At 33.7% G+C, this 13,775-nt stretch overlaps 1 protein-coding gene across 1 annotated transcript in view; it reads right to left on the bottom strand.

The window, feature by feature from the left end:
- LOC140171203 (calcium-activated potassium channel subunit alpha-1-like) overlaps positions 1-13,775 on the bottom strand; it is a 197,772-nt gene that overhangs the window by 164,833 nt on the left and 19,164 nt on the right. The window contains exons 2-3 of the mRNA XM_072194417.1: positions 9,570-9,631; positions 8,868-8,929 (exon numbers count right to left, since the gene is read on the bottom strand). Coding sequence (XP_072050518.1) covers positions 8,868-8,929; positions 9,570-9,631 — 124 coding nt within the window. The remainder of the gene's footprint in view (positions 1-8,867; positions 8,930-9,569; positions 9,632-13,775) is intronic.

The raw sequence follows: 13,775 nt of genomic DNA, 5'->3' as shown, positions 1-13,775 counted from the left end.
ATTGCAATGTCTACTGCTGTATGATAAACGGTTATAAATACACAACAGTTACTGTCTTTAGCAGATATTCAATCAAACTGTCACTTTTGATCAGTGCTGTGAATTGATTACCGACACTTTAAACATGTAACAATTGTCAACACACACTCAAGCTATAGTACATTTAGTCTTGTCTCCAGTTGAGAGTAAAGGCCATGTTGGATTTTAGTGGCAGACTCGAATCACGCACGCTAATCTTATTCAGAGGGGCATATACACATATAGAAGAGCAATTTGACCCTGAAAACACACTGATTTGAATCTGCAACTGCAAATTCCAACATGGCATTACTTTCAACTTGAGACAAGACACAGTAGATTAAACAGAGAGAAAGCCTTTTCCACAATCCTATTTTGTTTTTCTCATATGATGCAATGTTTCTTTCTTTTCTTATTTCACAAATCAGTGATCACATTTTAAATGATTCATTTGATTTCATATTGTGTGTAAACCCAATTTTGCTCTGAAAGAGCATTTCAATAATCCAGCATTGTATTTCTAAAATGAAAAAAAATTTATTAGAACTAAACTCCAAACAGAATTAACCAAAAGCGAACTTGCATTTTTTTCAATCGTATCTACATAGCTGACCAGTTCGAGGTTCTGTCCACTTTGTAATAGAATTTAAAAGTTTTAGTTTTAAATTGCAAATAAATCTGTTTGTTAAATAATTATACAATATATAATAACATTTAGGCAGATTGGAGGGAAATATATAATTGGATGATATGATCTCACACCACCAAATAAATCCCCATAGAGATATGTACTAAATTTGCCTCAAGAAAACATCATTTTTTCTTCGCAAGAGCTACTCAGTTCTTAGCGACAGCTTTGATGGTTGAAATTAGCCCTAGCCTGATCCCTCTGACTGGAAAAAATATAGGTTGACCGTCATTATTTTTTACGACTGGCCCTCGAAGTCTATGATGTCTGGGAATTACCTAATTTACCTCCAAAATCATGCCAGTGTTTCTGTATAGAAACGACTGCTTAAAATCATTAAAAATTACTCGATCTCTCCCATCTGTGGTACACTTGCAAGATTTGATATTACTAATCATGACCAATCCAAATTTAGCCAAAGTTATGCAAATTTCTGCTCATTTTAATGCTTACTTTAGGCTATGCATGGTTTTTTTCTGAGAAATGCATTCAGGGCGCACGACCGTATAATACTATTTGGTGGTGTGAAATCATATGGACCTACACATAATGTTGATGATACTCAATTTGATCTTACATTAAGATTGTACAAATTAAAAAGTAAATTAAAAAGTTCAGTACAAAGTTACTTTTGTGGTGTTTAGTTTTTGCAAATTTGAGAAATTTGTGTAGAATTGCAAATTTAAATATAAAAATGTGAAGTGAAACGTGTGCAAAATAAATATAAAATACATTATTCACTACATTTTCACTAAAGTATCTTTTGTGCTTTTCAAACTCTTTTCAAAATACATTACATGTATTACAAAGTGGTAAGTTTCCTTGCAATTGATTTGATGCACAGCACAAAAGTGATCAAAGTTTAAACATTTCCAAGATTATTTATAAAGAATGTTATGCACAAAAAGAGTTTGAAAAGCACAAAAAATACTGTAGTGAAAATGTTCTCCATATCACTTTTACAGTATAATTGTAAGTAATCAGCTGCTGAAGTGTTGAGTGAGTGAAAAAATAAGCGCATGTTTTAGTGTGCACATACATTTATGTAAATAGTATTTATTACACCTCTTACATATTCGTGAGCTAATAGAGCCAATTGATTGGTCAAAACAAAAACAGATTCAGCCACACCACCAGCTGATCTATGTGAACAGACGATTAACCGTTTAAATTTTCTGCTATTTCCAAAAAACCCCAATCCCAGTGTTAAAATCTGGAGCCAGAATTAAATTGCACGTCGGACCCCTATTGAATATTATATTTTAACTGGGGAAGCATACCGTAACAATCACAGTTCAAAATGACTTGCCCAGCCAGATTTGTATGTTTAACTGATGCTGATAATGAAGAATTAAATTTGAATTAAGATAAATAAATAATTGGCACCATTAGCTCATAAATGTAAGAGGTGTGATAAAACAAATATGAAATACGACATGGCTTAATCGGGAAAATAGGTCAAACTATGGGCCTATAACCCCTCACCCTCCAGGTTTGGGGTGATAGGCCCATAGCCATTATTGAGGGGGAAATAGTTTGCCCTATTTAACCTATATTTCCATGTAGTACCTGTATTTTTATAATATCACAAGCAGATACAGTATGTCATTTGTGAGAAAATATTTTACACAGAAAAGGCATGTTGGCTCTCTATAAAATGACTAAGAGCCAATTTATTTTTATTTTTATTTTAAAATTCTGCTAGATTGCATACAAAATTACTTGAAAATTCTATTTCCAACTGCCTAGCAGGGAACCAAAGGATGGATCCAAAAGGATACATGTGTGTCAAACTAATAAAGTATAAATGTAAAACAGTAAAAATGTGACACAACATCCAATGGGACAAAAACAATCAAATCTTTTTTAAACGCTGGGGTTTTAACTGTGTGTAGTAAATGTTTTTACCCCAGTGGATGCTGTGTCACATTTTGCTTTTTTGAAACCTTATCTATAGGCGGATGCTAAATTTTTGACAATTCACTGCAGCAAAATTGCTTTTTTCTTGAGGAAAAAGTCACAAAAATAGTTGACTAATTTGTGCAGTTAGTTACAAAGTACTTCGCCTTTCAAGACCTCATGTTTAGTCATACCTGTAGTCTCTTCGGAAGACTTACAGATAACTTTCTTACGAGTGGCAGGGCTAAGGTAGTTCAACTGATATACATTTCATGTGAGAGAGTCTTAACAATTGTAACAATAAGGTCACACATGACACAACATTTGTGCCCATCTGGTTAGAGTCTGGTTTCAAGTGCTACACGAACATGTAGTACATCCATTTCTTTTTCACAACTCTCTATAAATGCATCTTTGAATCGTTTTACTAAAGTTACCAAATTCTAAACAATAGTGGATTTTCCATCTTTTGGGTTTTTTCTTGTTTGTTTACTTCTTTTTTCATTTTTAAATGCCAGTAACAAGTAGAAATCTTCACACAGAGTATAGTTTGCTACCCCTACAAATAGCCGTCAACAGGATAACTGAAAATAAGCATTCAACATAATATAATATGTTGCTTCTTCGTCATACGCAAAAATAAATAAACTTCATGCCTATTAAATGGAAATTCCCCATAGCTTCAGTATCACTTGAAGTACCCTCATGTTGTAAATGTAATACTGTAGGCCTACCACATTACTCATCCTAGAATTATAAATAGTGACTGTCTAAACTGTCTGCTCTGATAGACAGCTGGCTGAGTTGAAGGCAATTACAATTGCTTGATCCAGAACCAAGAAACTAGTCTACTTATTTTCTGTATTTATAATACAAAAAACTTTACAAATTAGTACATAAAGAGTTAATTCAGTTGCTGTTAAATGTCAATTAATTTCTTTCAGAACAGGAACTTTTATGGATTCTTTTCACTGAATTTACTGACCTATTAACCACGAACCCGTTTGGATCTTTATGTTTACCAGTGTGAAAATATAATCACTTCCTCATTGGCTACTTACTATCCTTCAATGTAATCAGGATATGCTGGAATCGTGTTACGTATAATGATATAACCCTTAATTAATAATAACACTTCTACTTAAAATAACAATAATGCAAGAAGAAGCTTTTAATATCTACTTTAAGAGAAACAGTACACAGAATCCGTATAATGTTGTTGATTTTTTAATGCGTGATATATGCCATATTCGACTTAATTAATAGTTCTGAGTCCAAATAAGGGTGCGTCAATGCGATAAAAGTTGTTTTACTAGAAACAAAAAATGCTAAAACATATGATAATATTTAGAACTAGTGGTTGTGAAACATAAGTCAAAATCATTATAACTCAATTTTAAACGAGTACAAGTTCATTAAGTATAAGTACAGTAACTTGGATAAGTTAGGGCACTTATTAGAGAAGGGCACTAATTAAGTCGAATATGGTTAACATAAATATTGCATGAAGCATATTCACACTAGAAGAAAGTGCTCAGTCGTATGTTGTAATTATATCTCAATTAACACTCATAACACCTGAACTTTAGTTCAGTGTTGGTGTATCACAAAGTTATATACAACTACTGCTATTATTTCTTAAAGGAAGGTGACCTGATATTATATATTTGGAAAATCAAATTCTTTAAAACTTACATATAACATAAAATGTCATCTCTTTCAAGCACTCATCCAAAAAGAACATGTAAATGGGGTTTTTTTTTTTTAAATGGGACTAATTCCTTATGGAATTACCAACATTTATACAGTGTAAAGTAGTCTACAGTGTTTTTATTAATGATAATCATCATGATCATGTAATATATTGATTTCAAGTGAAAGACCATATTTTTCTCAGTACCATATTGAAATTAGAAGATCCAACTCGGGTATTTCCGAAGATATCATCAAAAAACTGTCTAATTAGTCTCAAACGTGGTATACCAAAGTTGAGACTACTTTGACAGTTTTTTGATGATTTCTTCCGAAACATACCGATTTGGAACGCCTAATTTCAATATGTTAATGAGAAAAATATGAGCTTTCGCCTGACACCAAAATCTACATTTTGATGGGGTAAAGTGGGGGGATGAGGTTGTCAATCAGGTTACCCACCTTTAAGCATTATAAAACAGAATGGTGAAGCTTACATTAATATAAAGAATTGTGTATTCAGAGATCAAGCGTCTTCAGGCTTAATCAACTTTGGCTGTTGATATAGAAGCTGGTGCATAGAATGCAATAATTATGACAAAATTTACTTACGCTAAGGCTTCATGATACCTTAGAAGTTGTTTCTTAAATGGGCTGTACACAATATAATTGATGTAAAAGGATATGTTAGTGGATATTTATGTGGGACAAAAATAATAAAAGCTAGGGCATTTTAGACATTTTAACTGTACACAAATTTCCATTTGTAAATTCATGTTTAAATGTGCTAGTGTGCGTTGCGTAATTCTTCTTTCCCCTGTGTACACAAAATGTTACCACTATTGCACAATTTTCCGCTGGCTCCCTAACTTTACAAATGCAAATCTTTTACACATTTCAAATGAAAACATTTATTACAGTCGTGTGACATCCTTGATGCGGACAAATTTGTTGGCACTCAAAAATAATGTCTTCCTTCCATGTTCTTCAATGGGAGTATCATAATTATCTTGACATTTAATAGCTGCGACAGTATCATATCCTGTAGGTTTCCACATGGTTCTTTATGTAGGAAGCTTACATTTTAGGTTCCAACATAATTATACCCAATAAAATGATGAGCTGGTAAGCTTTATAAACAATATACATCTACATACAATAATACAGTAAACAAACATCTTACATACAATAATACATGTATGACAATGCTAACAATTAGGCCCTCCTCTCAAGCATCTTTTTAGCTTAAAAGCTTCTTTTGACTAAGTTCGAGTCGGGGGGGGGGGGAACAGATTCTTGAATTTTAAAATCTTCACAAGCTCTGAAACATGCTTTTATTTTGACTGAACAAACCTGTTACATAAACAACAAACAAAATTCCATACAAAGCAACTTTGTCTCAATACCAAAAGCAGTTAAAGTTTGACAATACACTTCACTCCTTAAGAAGTTTATATGCTACGTAATGAACAACAATATTCACAAAAGTTACCAAACCATTAGATATAGTTTGTATTATTAAATTCCAAAATAGATAAAAAATATACAAACCCTGGAAGATTCAATATGACATAGCATTATATTGCGACATAGAGCATGATAATTAATCAAGATCAAAAAGTATTTGAACAGATATTACAGATAGTTTGCTATGACATGGATACAAAACTACTGATGAATATATAGAATCACATAATTATTTATTATAATAAATTCTATTCAACATTTTTTTAGTTAATCTGTGTGATTTTCTAACTACAGCAGAAGCTTACAGCTTAACTGTCAAGGAAATTTTTACAACATTTTTTGAACTTACCGTGCATCTCAAATCACATTTCAAAATTGGAGTAAAAATTATGCACAAATGTTTCTGCTCATAAAAATTTCTTCTTAATTTGTATTTAAGCAAAATGAAAACATATTCCAAATTGCAATATTGATATATAAACTTTAAGCACCAGGGTTGCCGAAACTTTGTTTTTTTCACAAAACTTGCATTAAAAGGAATAAAATGCAACAAAATCAACTTGTGAATAATTTCTACTCAACAGATATTGACATCGCTGAAATTCAGAGCTAAAATTAAAAATAGCTCTCAAAATGAAGCTACATGCAAGAATGGTTTCAAAGCCTTAAAAAATATGCAGATGTAATGCCCACAATCCCTTGCACTGATCATATTAAAGGTTTAATATGTTAGTATGAACATAGCCTTTCAACAAGGCTCTGCCTGGACCACCACCGTAGTGGGAGCGCCACCTATTCGCTGGCTCGCTGTCGCAAGCCGCCGCTTTGTCGCGCCCGGCGCTCAGCTCAGCGGGCTTCGCCGCCGCCCCTAGGATCGCGAGGTCTTTGACAAAGACTAGTATGAACATGGATGAAAGTGACATGATACATGCTTGACAAAACATGCCAGACACAGCAGATAATAAAGATAATCTCAAAACCCTCGTATAATTATGTTATTCTTTTCTGGCTAAAACTGAAAATGATTGAACAGCAAAATAATAATTCAGGGAAATTTTTAGTACTTTTCTCTTTAAATAATTTCAAATATTTTGTTGAGCATATTATGATGGAAAACAATTTCAACACATGAAGCAATCATGTCAAAATGTTAATTTAGGTGCTACAATGTATGATTGCAATGATTGATAAAAACAGAACAATTGATGCTTATGGCAGGTCAAATTACACATATTTTCCCAAGTGAAGAAGTTTCTGAAGCATGAGGTACACTGCTTTGTTAAAGTAAAGGTAAAGTAAAGGTAAGGTGCACACAATAATACATGTACTGTGCAACCCTGTTATTAATAGTCATATTGAGTAATTATTGTTTGTATGTGCTATGAACAAAGGTCACCGTTTTTCAGTTGTTCAAAACAAACATGCAACGTTGGCTAGTCACTGGGAATGCCGCTGTGTACAAGGCTAATCAAGTATGTTCCTGGGATCCCTTGTAATCTCCGGACTGAAGATAACAGTTTACAAGCGGTAGTTTGTACGTGTATCAAATGGGTGATAGACATGAAGCGCTTCCTGAATTGAAATTAGTTTATCGAGGGATGATGGTGGATAAAGCCTAAACTGCAGTGCAGGTGAAATGAAACGCCAATAAAATATGAACTGATATTGTCGTATGGTTTATTTAGGGCGAGGAAAGGAGGTGCGCAGGATATGCACACCCCCAGGTAGGGATTGCCTAAAACATGCAAAATCAGCCTTATTCTTGCCGATGTGTATCCTGGGGTCTAAAGGTTCTAGGTATGCCCCTGTATGAACCTTCCTAGTTTGACTAACTTGTCTTTTAGACTGCAAAATTAAGAGATGCTTCCATCAAAACGCACCCATTTGTGAAAGGAGCAGAAAACAATGTATCACAAAAGTTGTATTTAGATGCATTTTGTGCAACAATAAGAACGCTCTTGAATGTTTGAAGTGGAATTGAAACCAATGTGCCAGAATCTTTTCTCCAAAACTATAGCGTCTTTTGACCATCAATTTTTATCTCAGACCAACAGAGGGCGCATCAAATATAAACACAGGTCAACTCAGATAGTACTAGTTAACCAAAATTATTATTAATTATTCTGACCATGAATGAATGCACACTCTAGTCTATCCAATTCGCTGTCGTAGTGCACGTTAGTAACCATTGGTTACTGCTCCAAGCCTGGGCTCACACACCTGTTCCAAATTTTGATATGCCATAGGCTTTGGTTTGTGATCATTTCGATCAGTGGTTCGTAACAAAGAAATTGTGATCCAGTTGACCTTGCAACGGTCATATTCTAACTTGCACTATGACAGCGCATATAAGGTGGAACATGACCTTTGCCAAAGTACATGAATCTTACACAAATGAAACAAAGGTCATGTTGTCAACTTATGGCAGTTGCTAGAGATCATTTTGAGCACTGTGATTTAGAGAAAGATGGAGCCTGACTTTGCAAATGAAACAAAGGTCATGTTGTCAACTTATGGCAGTTGCTAGAGATCATTTTGAGCACTGTGATTTAGAGAAAGATGGAGCCTGACTTTGCACAGAGTATATGAGATAACAAGGTTAATTATTGGGGTCCTGTCCCACCTCTTACTGAACAGACTATAGTACTATTAGTAGCTGATGTGAACGTTAGTATGTGAAACATGGAAAGTAAGATTAGGGAAAATCAGAAAATCATGAACAATTAAAATTAAAATCAGTGCTGTTTAGCAAACAAAATAAAGACATTTTGAATTTCCCGAATTTTGTTTTGAAACTTGTTTTGCCCGAGTGGAATATTAAAATAAATTGCTTTGTTACATGAGGAAAATGTTCTATGCTACGACCTGAAAATGTCAAATAAACTTGGTTATATTATTATATACATGTATTTACCCATGTATATTTAGGAGAAAGTTTGAAGTGGTACCACTGCAATCAATCAAGATTGAAAATATCACAGCATACTATATATAGTGTGTCCTTTAAAAAGATGGAACATGATGAGTTTTGTTTGAAGGTTAGTAGTAGGAATTATATCTTGATAATCATGTTTCACCTGATTTTGGATGCACCATCACTTACTTATGAACTTTCAACAGGTATGTGATAAACGACCCCACACTTAGAGCAAATACTAGGAACACCTATTTGGGGGAATGTCCATATTTCAGGGAGGGAAGGAGGGGAAGAAAAGAAAGAAGCAAACATAAACAAGCACATTAATGCAGCGGTCAATATCATGAGTTAAGCTACCATCACATAATGGTAATAAAGCCTTTCTTTGACAATATGAGGATCTTTAATAAAGGAACCTCAACAGAAAGGTTTGAAGAAATTGCTTAGGCAGTCATAGGCATATTCATTTCAAATGGCAAGTTTACCGACATGTATAAATAAAAGCATTGATCAAATCATGTATACCAGTACGAACTATGACATGATTAACAGCTGTTTGATTCTACTTACTCGCTCATATACATGTAAGTATTTTGCATAATTTGCCCATTTCCATAGCCCTCACAATTTCTTCAACATATTGCATTGGCACATAATGCACATGAATACATGCATATGATTGTACATGTACTAATTTGCATACAACATATCATGTACATGCACTGCTCATGCAAACAACATTAACATACCAGTATACCAATATATGCATAAAATCAAACACAACCTATGGATATAGCAAGCAATGTTACAAGCCTACAACATAGAAAGCACAAAAGATGCGATGCTAGCCAGTCCGTATTCCCAAATTCAAATTTGTGTGACACTTACCTGTTGGTATCTACGATGTATAATGCAAATGAGCTCATACTGCTCATAAAAAACACTGACACCTGCGGGATGGATGGATGGATTGAAATGCAAGTCCGTCCAGAAGGTGGGTAAGATGATAGAAACGAAAGAAGGTGTGTATTTGTAGAGAAAGTGAACAGAGTTGTTGAGAAAGGTGAAGAAAAGGAGAAAATGGAAAACAAAATGTGTGGTGGTTAGTTTTGTTTAAATCACAGCAAATATCATGCAGTTTTGAAATTCAGGTACAGAACCCACTGCATTGATCACAGTTATGTGTGTGGTCAGTGTAAACATTCATACAAGTTATTAGCTCAACTGTCACTGAAGTCCAGGAACACACACACACCTCCTCCTCCCCCCCCACACACCCCAACACAACACCCCAGTCATATCTGCATGTAAGCACATGTCACACACACCCCCTCACCCACCCCCTATGCCTACCTCACACCACACCACACCACACATACAAACAAATAATGAAATACAAACAAAGATACGTTCAAATTCATAGATGAGTTCAACATAACCTAGGTTTGATGACAATTTTACATTTGAGATTCAAAATAACAGAAACAGGTCAAATCCCACACAACCAAACATGCACAGAAGTGCACTGCAAGAACATAGCAGATAACAACTGGATTAGAACATTTTCAAACTATATGAAGCGTGTATGAAAAATGTTCATAACAGGTGTAGAATAATGTTACAAACAAATTTGCAAAATCAATCAATACAAACAAACAAAGATACATACAAACACATACAGTCACAAAAGTACAGAAACAACACAATAACTTAAAATTAAGAGAAGTCACAAAAGTACAGAAACAACACAATAAATTAAAATTAAGAGTTGAAAACAAAGCAATCACAACCATCTGAATATTTTGAACAAATCTCTCATATTATGTGTAGAAGCAGCAAAAATGGCTATTTTTGAGAAATTGCACTAAAATGTAACGTTTCCTCTGTGAACACTGACCCGGGCCAGGTATTGACTCAGAAAGCTTATATCAACAATGTGTAACAACAGTAGCCATAAGTATCTTTATGTTCTTGGTAAAAATGTTTTTGAGAACATTTCAACTGTGAAGCTCAGGCTCCTGAAGATTTTTTTTAAATATTGGGGGGGTACCTAGCCATATTATTGGTGGGGGGGTCCTATGGTATTTGCCCATAGCCACCAAAATTCTTGTGATTACATTCCAAATAAATTGCTATCTACAGTAGACAGCAATCAGTTGTCAGGTTATCAATGCAACCTAATATCCAAGTTATATACTATACTGTTATCACAACCATACTGTATGTTGATCTGTATACAGACACAACAAACTAATTCCTATACTAGCAATCAATTGTTGGGAATTTACAAATCGATAGTCACTAACAATGTGGCTATACTCCGAATGCACAGGCACAATAGAGGTTATATGTACTAATAGCTTGACAAAATAAAGGTTTCTTTACATAATGTTCAACCTTTGAAATTAATATAGCATGTCCTTAAAATTACAAATTGCTTCCTTTTATTGGCTACAATTGAAAACCAATATGTGAGATAATTTTTCATCTTCTACAGGTATGTGACCAGGTCACAGCCTTGTCCCACCATTTTTCCTCATCAAATTAATCAAAACAGAGATTTGGGTATCAGAAGAAAGCTCATATTTTCCTTATTTTCCTCAGTAAAAAATATTACACTCTAAGATATATGTTGTTTAAATGGTGTGAACAAAAATGTGGTAAAAAGTGTTAACCACTGGAAGTATGTATTGGAAACTGACTGTTTTAACGATTAGATAGATAACAGAATATTGTTTTAAAATCTGACCCCTCTATAATTCAGGATTTATGTTAAAATAAATTATTTCAAACAAAGTGGTACAAAAGTAGGTTGACCATGAAAATTAGATCTTTTAGGAAACCTAACCATTGATTTTCAATAACTGTTATTGATTTCAGTTAACTTGTCCACATGTGTTGATTGAGAAACATGCAACAATATTTATTCTTAGGTATTCTGCACATGCCAATATATTAATTTTTAACTTATTATTTTGTTCATATAATTTATCAACTCATTTGACATTTTGTTTTAAAAAAATGGATATAATATCTCATCCACACGAAACAAAAATAAACAAGTTATTTAATAACTAACAATTTAGTTTGTGGTCGAGGTCTGCTTCTTCTTCTTTTTCAGGAGAATAAAAATTTATTAATTTTACATAAAATATTATATTGTACTTTTGCACCATAAATTGTGTGCGGCCTGTAGGAAATAAACTTGGGGTTCTTTTTAGTCTGGAAAAAAAAAATTGAAGTACTTTTCATATAATTTACAGAATTTAATGATTGTAATTAACTTTCTTATTTTATATTCCTAATATGTTAGTTGCTTTTTCCATTCTCACTACTGCCTAATGATGTTTTAGTAGGTAATGGGGCTACGCATCCTGCACAAGAACATATAAACACAATGGGGAAGGACTGATGTTTCTTTACAATACGGTACAACAATAATTAATTGAATACCTGTTGAATACTGCATTTTGATACAGTGAATGCCCATTCATTTTATCCATTTGTCCAGTACTGTTATGAAAATCCATCAAATTGACACAACCCTGTTGCACTTGTGACCCGAGGTTAAGCAATTATTGTCCACGCTAATTTGTACTTTACAAACCAATAAAATAATTGATCAAGTGGCATATTGAATATATACAACCAATATCCTGGTGGTGCACGTATCTATTGTTATTTACATTACATTACATTACATTACATACAAGGCATTTATAGGGCGCCATTTCATAAAGACCACGGCGCCAAGATGGAACACAAAATATTTGAAAGGCAAAATAAAACAGCAAAACTGAAACAAAGCCACCAGATTATTGTGGGAACAGGAAGGTTTTGAGACCTTTTTTGAAACTTGGCAGAGAAACAGCAGTACGGAGTTCAGATGGAAGTGAGTTCCAGAGTTCCATTACGCTCCGACAGAATCAATCATGTGATGAGTGCTTCCATAGTAACGCAATCACTCTTCACAAACACTCTTTCATTATCCATGGCCACGGGCAAAATTTGTTATTTTCAGGGCTACTGTTTTAATAAGAACTAGAAATCTTTAGCTGTATTGGGCTAAGGCGATATAACACATCACAATCTCCTGCGCTTTTGTGAATTTAATGTAATTCTTCATAATTAGATAATGGGGTCAGGTCAAGGTGAAAGCATTTTTTTTTATTGCTCATGTTGAAATTTATGTTAGTACTTGTATATAATTTATATTAGATTGTTTCTAAAATCTACTTAAAAACATTTTTTTTAATCAGCTTGAGTGACAACTGACAAGATCAAGCAATAGTAAAGCGAAAAACTAATTCATAATAAATTTATTGAGTACAATTTTTAGAATCAATTTGTACATTTGTATGAGAAGTGGTCCTACATGGAAACCAATATGCTCATTAAAAACACTTTTCATGCACTTAACTGAAAATGTAAAATATTCCTACAAAACATTCTAAACCTTTCAAATTTTTTTTAAATGTTCCAAATTCCATATTCAATATCATTACATTTTCTGAATGCATATCCATGTACAATGGCAGTTTATGCATTTATATATAGAGCGTGTTCATTCTAGTATGCAATATGAATTTCTTATTAATTACACAAAGCTATGCTATGAACATGCTGAATAGCCTCCTACCTTTAATTTAACAGTGCCACCAGCATCTATTGGAGATTATATTATTTTTTTCCTAAAACAGTTTTCCCCTTTCCACCCCCATTTACTATTTTAATTTACTAGCTACCAATGTTCTTTTCCTGCATTGGTAGCTAATAATGAAATGTTCAGTTGGGTTTTGATTTTGGCTATGTGATTTGTGAAAAGGTCAGTGGCTGTCCTACAGCTCCGGGCTACAGCTATGAGAACCATGACACTATTCCAAATGCTTGATAGATTTGAATAAATATTAATTTCTCCATTATGTTTGTCACTAGATTAGGCTGGAAAAATTCTGTAACTTGTACGCTATAAAGGGCCTCCTCCTTTCCTCGAGCACTGTTAGAAAAGACAGAAAACTACTAACAATGCTAATTTTACATTGGGGGAAAACTCCCTTCTTCATTAATTTATGAAAATCCTGTGGACGATAACCA

This window comes from Amphiura filiformis, chromosome 15 (genome assembly GCF_039555335.1).
Source record: "Amphiura filiformis chromosome 15, Afil_fr2py, whole genome shotgun sequence".
Taxonomy (NCBI): domain Eukaryota; kingdom Metazoa; phylum Echinodermata; class Ophiuroidea; order Amphilepidida; family Amphiuridae; genus Amphiura; species Amphiura filiformis.
The sequence above is the reverse complement of the archived record's forward strand: the minus strand, read 5'-3'. Positions and strand labels throughout refer to the sequence as shown.